The 8,426-nt window shown below is 38.6% G+C and overlaps 1 protein-coding gene across 1 annotated transcript; it reads right to left on the bottom strand.

The window, feature by feature from the left end:
* Nucleotides 1-1,923: 1,923 nt before the first annotated feature.
* On the bottom strand, nt 1,924-7,905 carry LOC104592586 (cytochrome B5-like protein). Its single transcript, XM_088893023.1, has 6 exons — nt 7,858-7,905; nt 7,543-7,681; nt 7,020-7,057; nt 3,083-3,160; nt 2,910-3,001; nt 1,924-2,714 (listed from the first exon to the last, which is right to left on the bottom strand). The coding sequence occupies exons 1-6, from the start codon at nt 7,903-7,905 to the stop codon at nt 2,648-2,650; spliced, it is 462 nt and encodes a 153-aa protein (XP_088749149.1). The 3' UTR covers nt 1,924-2,647.
* Between the last annotated feature and the right edge of the window lie 521 nt (nt 7,906-8,426).

Genomic DNA, 8,426 nt, shown 5'->3' on the forward strand with positions numbered 1-8,426 from the left:
GCTTCACTGTTCACTGTCGGATCCTTAAGCTGTAGCATATCACTGTCAGGAACTTTGGTGAAATGAAATAGCTGAGTCTCAAGAGTCAAGACTACTGGTATTGAGAAGATAAGTACATGATGAATAAATGATGGATGACCGACAGATGACATAACTACCCAACCCTAGAGACCTATGGACCTTGAGAATTTCTTGTTGAAGTGTTTGAGAAGAGGAGATGAATTGATTAACAGATCATCCGGTCATGCTTTCAAAGATTCCCAGCGGCATCTCTATCTAACCTCATCATGCATGAGCGACTAAGCCCAACACTCCATCTACCCACTGTCTTTGTCATTCAAACGCGCAGAGGCACCACTTTGTCAAGAGAACATTGTTGATAGCTTCACGTGAACCCTGTAGAACAATAGTGATTCATCAATAGTACTGCTACGTGCAGAAGGGCAACCTGCTCCAATTCAATTGGTGGCTAACTTGGGAGATTCATAGACAGTTGATTGACCTAGCTAGTCAAATGAACTTGTTTACATCTCTTGACTTATACACACACACAGACCATCAATGATCAATATACAAGGTAAACTGTAAACTATTTCAGGATTGGAAAGTTAAAAAAAAAAAAAAGTAAACCTAACTGAGCGACATGGACCATCTGAGCAAGAATCTTCCTATGCTGTTACCTTGAATAGATAATTCTGCATCTGCCTGCAATATTGCTAGGCATGTGGAAAGAAGGGAATTTGATGGTCCCCAGGAAAATGTTAGCTTTATTTATTTAATTATTTGGGACGGGAGGGGAGACGCAATGTTATCATGTTATCTTCTTTCACTGCTTTTTCAACACACAGTATAAGAACTTCGATAGAAGGGATGATCTGCAGCGGGATATATTCCAATTATTATTCATGCCTCCCATTCATTATAACCTAGGTATCAGATTGAACTTTGATAGTATCTCTCTTGGCAATCGCAGGCCCAGACGTTGAGAGAGGTGGTTTGGGCAGGTTCAACTCATAGGGGCTTTTTTTTTTTTTTTTTGGCTAATAACTGAACCGAATGACCTATGACTTTAGTTTCTTAGTGAATAAGGTTTGGATAACTTTTAATTTTGAGCTTTGGGCTGTGGAAAACAAATTTGAGCAAAAAAATGTTTTTTAGTGTTTGGTAAGAGTTGCTTTTAAAAACATTATTGTCTAACCAAAAAAACATTATTGCCAAACCACCTTCAAGCCTCGAACCAAAAAAACTTAAAATGGGGCTATGAACTTTTGGGCTTTGCAAACTTAACCTAAAGCTCAGTTTGGAAGCAGTACAAATGCAAATATATACAGTATAAATATATACAAAATAATACAAAATATAAAATTTTGCACTTTACATATTTGCATTTATACTCCTTCCAAACTCAGCCCAAGGTTCCTATCGTTGTTTTGTATCTTGTGTGTCCATTGCAATTATCAGCACCTATGTGATTAGGTTTTACCTACCCATAATCTTGTTTGGATGAACTATCAGGTACAAATGTTTTATACCGCCTCTTTTCTCAGGTTATGTGAAACTCATTTTTAGAGTAAACATCCTCATCAAGTTTCTTGCTTAGGGGAGCCGTTTTCGCCTATGTGGTGCTTAATGGCACTTATGTGTAATAAATAAAAAAGAAATAACAATTGTTGCATTGCAATTTGTGCCCAATTCGTTCTCTCAGTATTTTTCACAAATTTAACAGCCATCCAATACTACAAAATCAAATATCGCGTAACAAAGTGCCAACCAATTGGTTGATAAGGTCTCATGTTGGTCGTAACAGAGACATGTAATCGAACCTCCGCCCGCACGAGGGATGGATTACCCCCCATCCCCTAAGTCATTAAGGAGGCTATGGATGGCTAAAGCTGAAGTTATATTAATTACTAATTTATTATACCCATGAATATATTAACCTTTAATTATTTTATCCACTAAAATACAAAGCAATAAATCATTCAATTCAGCTATTTCAGCCATCATCAAACAGCCCCAAAGAATATGAGAACAGCACAAGATTTGCCAAATGTTGGATCCATATCCAGTCTACCCCTCCCAATACTCCATATAGCGGATAGCCCTTTTCTATGGACAGGTCAAAAAGGCTGGAGGAGTTGGCCCTTTTTCTATGTACAGCAGTACAGGTCAAAAGGCCGGAACAGTTTGGGCCTGTTCTAGATGAAGGCAACTCAGGTGAGAGAATTTGGACGGGCTCCCCGCAGAGCGCGCCCCACACGTGCCCTACAGCTCATCCGAACTCCAACTCCCCAAGTAAGACTGCTCAAAATCCTGCTCAGATTCGTTGAGAGGGACGCCTGGAGAATCCGATGTTCTAGCAGATTTTTGTAGCAAATGATGGGATTCGCAAATAGGGATTTGCTCAAATGCAGCTGTATGTCATTGTAGATCTCTGTGGGTTCTCTTGTCCTTCTGAATCGTCTAGTAGAGCTTTCAGTCTCCTTCAAATGTAAACACTGTCCGAGAATAGATCTCTAAAACTTACATAAATGGCAATGGATCCTGTGAAAATGAACATATATGTTGTTTTATGACTCAGACAGGAATTACCGCTAGTTAATAAACAGTTCTCTTCACAATTTCAGAAGCTAGTGGCTATTGGCAACTAATTCTCCAAATCTCCAATGTAGAATTCATCAACCATGTCAAAGACCCAAGTAGCATGCTGTGGCCTGCAACAAAACAAAGATTGCTGAAGCATAGAAGAACTTTGCCACAATAAATACAGAATAGAAAGTCATCATTACAAATAGAATAAATGATTCGAACAAAAGTTCCAGATGCTTGCAACAAAATAAAAATTCCAATATCAGCTAATTATCTGATAATAAGAAACAAAGCAAATTTGACATAAAAGATATGCATACCCATAAAACCCTTCAGTTGAATCATCCCCAGCATGTGCTAGTATTGCATCCCCCCTTGGATGTTCTTCCACATATGGAGTAACATCATACACCTACAGTAACAAGTAACATGCTGTTAGGTTTAATAGCTTTATGTTTTAAAGAAAGTATTGACCTCAGGAGTAGAACAAAACCTTAGTTTTTATGATGATCCAGCAATCAGTCTTCTTGTTGTGTGAAGAGACTTCAGCTCTTGTGTAGAATTTAGATTCCTGGAGCAAAGAAGGAATATGGAAAGAAATGGGCCTTATTACATAATCAATTTCCGCTTACATGAATACCACAACACATAATAACATCATGGGAAAGAAAAATTATGGGATCAAAGAATAAATGGCTGCCATTTTCCACGTAGTATTTATCCATCAAATACTATAGAAGCTGATGCAATCTAAAAAAAAAAAAAAATTGAAAGAAGGATGAGAAAATACAGCACATGATTTTCGACACATGAAAATAAATAAGCATAAGCATAGAAAATACAGAAGCCCCCATCATCAAGTCCAATCCTATTCTTGTTGTTAAAAGAAGATAGGTAAAAAAATAAAAAAGGGAAAAATGGAAATCCCACATCATACAAATGCCCCTGGGACTGGAGCTCCACCTACAAAGTTTGATCTCCCAACACCTTACCAAACAAGTGCACAGGCCCGATTGTTTGCAGCTCTAGATCATAGAAGCTAATGCCTCTGTACTTCCCTCAGTATTCCATGCACATACTGGTATGGCTATCTCATGTAATATGCTTATACCATGTTTCTACATATAGCTTTTGAAGCTAAATGTCATTTCTCAACTCTCACTCCACATATTTTTAAGTGTTAGAGTTATAGAATATACCTATAAGTGTCCCTGCAGTATTTGGTGTCCTGTCCAGTACGTATCCATTACTGTATCAGGTACATATTGTGTCCGACACAGGTACACTAGGCGTGTACTGGTATCCAGGTATCATGGCAATGAACTGCTCTAAGAATATAAGAGACTGAGTAAGGTGAGAAGGTCCAAAGGAGATTTCTGCAATCAATGATAATTGAGTGAGCATGCCATGGTGGATCAAAATGATCAACTGACAAAAGCTGAACCATCTTCAATACATAGATGCTCAGCATTGAAAGAAGGGTTTCCTGAATAGCTCAAAGAATAGACAAAAATCATTCTTAAAGAAAACTCCTATACCTGAAGTTCCAGGTTACCAAGGGAACAGGCCATCAAAGTAGATAGTATCCAGGCTCTGCTCCTCAAGCTAAGGTTATTGATAATCTTAACAATACCTAGCTTCCAATTTGCTATCAATTCAACATCAATTTATGGTTGAAATTTAAGTTTAAGATATAGAACATAAGCTGTAAAAGGGTACCAGATAAATTACTGAAGTGAGGAAGGCATAGACCTCGATTACTTACATTACATTTAAAAGAGAAGTGACAATGTCTATAAATAGATAAATCACATCTAATTTTCATTTTCCCCAATTACCATGCCCCTGTGTCATTGCCAGCACAAATTTCTAACAGCTCATTTATCCTATATTGTATTTTCTATTATCTGCCATTGTTTGGTGTAATGGTAAAGTCTTGAGCAGACAAGTGTGAGAACATGGGTAAAAATCTGAGACCAGCCACTTTTACTGAAAAAGCCAAAATGTTAGTTTCATATCTACTCTACCTCTCCCAAGACCCCAGATAGCTGGAACCAACATTGGGGAATGGCCTTTTTTTGTATTTTCTCAGCTATATAATATTTGAGAAGAAGTGATTTTCCATCATGTTCATTCTCCATAATGAAATGAAAACTAATTATTATCTCTATCATCCAAACCTTCTTTGGATATAGACAGCTTCTTCAACTAGGCAGCTCAGAGAAATAAGGTACAGAGCTCATCTCTTACCAATTCTGACCTTTTTTTCCCAGAAGCTATTAAACAAGCAACAGAGCAACTGGACATGCAGAGTTCAGGTACCACGATTGATAGATTTATTGTGCAGCATTATCCCTTTTGGAGATTAATACATTACTCTTTATCAACAACAACAAGAAGGATTAAACCAAGGATCAACTTTTATTTTCCCATTTGAAATCCATCAACAGTAAAGATGATGAGACAACTTTAAGACTTGGCTATAGTTCATCCCCTACATCATTTCTAAGCAATAGAAGCTCACTTACCTAAGCAGTCCCAGAAAGGCAATGTTCCACTTGCCTGTCACCAGACAAATTAAGAAGGTAGAGAAACTGTCCACTAAGAGATTGATGCCAAAAGATGCTCCTCTAGAAATTCTCCCATGGTATCCATCTCAAAGGTGAACCTTCTTTGCTAGCAGAAGGCCACTCACTTATTACCCATACAGCATGATTTCCATTCATGCAGGAAGATGAAGACTTAATTATAAGAATTTACATCCAACTTGAATTTTTTCCTCCTGACATTTGAATATGATATAATGACAGCATAATTTCTGGAAATTGAAGACCCAAGTGCTAGAATTTAGATCCAACATCAGTTTTTCTTCATGGAACTTATATAAGTAGGATGGTTTGATCTTTCTTGTGTAGAACAGTAGAAGAACAAGTAACAATAGGAAACGTTGATGTGAACACTTAAGCATTAAATAGATTGGAATGCAAGTTTAGCATGAGAGAGAGAGAGATGAAGGAGGTGTTTTCAATTTTGATTTGCTTTCAGATGGTGGAAGGGGAGTGGAAGTGGGGACTTACAAATGTGTATGGGCCAAATGAAGAAGGGGCAAGGGCAGAATTTTGGGAGGAAGTGGATGGGGTAAAGCAGGATTGGGGGGTCCTTGGTGTTTTGGGGGGAGACTTCAACTTGGTAAGAAGGTTGGGGGAGGTGAAGGGGGGGGAAGGATGAGAGAGAAAGTCTAGGGATGAGAAGGTTTGGCGAATTCATGAGGAATGGTCTAATTGATCCTCCTTTGAGTGGCTGTAGATTTACCTAGTCAAATGGGAAATGCCCACCTATTTTAAGAAGATTGGATAGGTTTCTTTATTCAGGAGACTGGGAAGAACATGTTGGTGGCATGGTGCAAGAAACTTTGTCATTCTTTATGTAAGACCATAAGCCGATTGTGCTTAGGCAATTTTAGGTGATTTCTGGCCCAAAACATTTTAAGTTTGAAAACATGTAGCTTGATCATCCACATTTTAAGAGGCTAATTCTTAGAGAAGAGGAGCATTGGAGACAAAAGTCAAGTGTCATGGCAGAAAGAAGGCAACAAAAACACGACCTTCTTTCAGGCCTATGCGAATGCTAGAAGAATGAGGAACCTGATTTCAAAAATTCAGGTGGATGAAGAAGTGGTGGAGACATGGAATGAAATTCAGAAGAGAGTGGTAGGATACTACAAGAACTTATATACCTCGAGAGCAAGGAATTGGATGTCCCTTGAGGAGCTGGTGCTTGAGAAGCTAATTGAATTTTCAGCAAATTGGATAGAAAGGGAGTTTGAGATGGAGGAAACTAAGGAGGCATTAAAACATATAATGGGGATAAGACCCCAGGTCCAGATGGCTTTAAGTTTTCTTTTATTAAGGTTTGCTGGAATATGTTGGAAGGAGAGTTTGACCTGATGTTTAAGGAGTTCCACAGGGAGAGTTTGACCTGATGTTTAAGGAGTTCCACAGGAGAGTTTGACCTGATGTTTATTGAGTTTCTTTTAAGTTTTCTTTTATTACAGTTGATTTTACACAATCTCTCTTTCCTAGATTCTAATCTTGGTGTATTGATTTTACAAAGCTATTGACCAATATTACAAAATTTTGCATCTAGTAATGATCCAAAGTCCTTTTTCTAGGTCATGGATTTTAATTCTTATTTATCCATATATTAACATATTCAAAGAAACAATAGATCTCTCAAATAGAACTTTGAGGGACTTAAAGCAAACTAAATGGAGCATTTCCCGAAACTCATTTAAAGAAGCACATCATGATAGAAGATGTTCCCAATTAAGAGAATGTCACATGGAGCAAAATTTAAAGAAGCACATCATTATAGAAGATGTTCCCAATTAAGAGAATGTCACATGGAGCAAAATCTTGTATAGTGTATACCTTGTTGTTAAGAATCGGCTTTACAACCTTTGCTTTACCTGCATGGAGCAGATCAATAATGATTAAAAACATGAGGACGACATGGAGTCTCTGTGTGTGTGTGTATGTCTGATGTCTACTCAAAAGATCAACAACGATTACCAGGTTTAGGGGCTCGTGAAGTTCCCAATAAGACGCCCAAAACCAATGTCAACAACTATCACCATCTCTCGATTTTGTTCCCAGTGTTGATTGTACAGAAACAGAATTGTACAATAATCGTCCTAAAACTAAGCAAGTAGACAATTAAAGAGTATTAAGGTCTAATTTTATTATTTCACGTAATGCTGCGATTAATTAACTTCAAGTACTTCGATTCCACATTTAAGGAAACTCTTAAATGATCAGAAATGTTTCGTAGAAAGAGAAAATTAATGCCTTCTGATTCTTGGTGTATAGAAAATACAAGGGCAAAACTTGGTTACTAGTAGAACTACGTGGAAATGCAGGGAAAGGAAAACAGCGAAGCGGAGGAGATGTTCACCTGCAAAATCATGAACTAGTTTTCCGGTGACAGCACCAAACAGAGGATTCGGCTGAAAATCACTTAAAGCAGCAGAGAAGTAGTCGGAAACCTGATCGAAAAACAATGAGCCAGAAGCTCGAAATAAGATGCTACCGATCTATGTCACACAACTCACGACTCACACAGAACTAGAAGGGGGAAGGAGAAGACGTCAGGAGACAGTCACGTCATGTGATCAGAATCAGAATCCGAAGCTTCGATCAGCATTTACTTAAAAGGGAGATATTCCCAATGCAAGGTTGCAAAAAGGCTGTTAGAACACGGTGTGGACACAGATTTATCGTCATGAAAGTCGATCTCGTTACAGTCGAACGTCCACATCTTGAGTTCACATCTCCGCTCTACAAGTAGCCGCCCCACAACGGCCCCACAGCACAATACACATCTTGAGTCCACATCCACATTTTGAGTTCACATCTCGTTGCAGTCCAATACACGGCGGGTATGTGCTCTGGGGCGTAGTGGGGCGGAGATGTGATCTCCCACATTTTCTGGCTCTGATAGGCTGTAAAGTCTTTTTAAGAAGGAGATGAGCTTCGGGACAAACTTGTACCTATTCTGTTCTAACAGTCTTCTGCAACCTTGTATTAAAAATAGGGGTTGAATTTGGGTCCAACCTGATCCAAGCTAAGCTTTCTATACAGATTGGGTTGAGATCACATCTCCACCCCACAGCACATCTCTGCCATGTATTGGGAACATCTCCCAATGATGACATCATCAAGACTGGTACTATCATCAGGAGATGTTCCCAATACATGGCAGGGATGTGCTGTGAGGTGTTGTGGGGCAGAGATGTGAACTCGATTGGGTTTGAGTTTATGATCATGAGGTTAGTCTAG

This window comes from Nelumbo nucifera, chromosome 8 (genome assembly GCF_055504915.1).
Source record: "Nelumbo nucifera cultivar China Antique chromosome 8, China Antique-T2T, whole genome shotgun sequence".
Taxonomy (NCBI): Eukaryota; Viridiplantae; Streptophyta; class Magnoliopsida; order Proteales; family Nelumbonaceae; genus Nelumbo; species Nelumbo nucifera.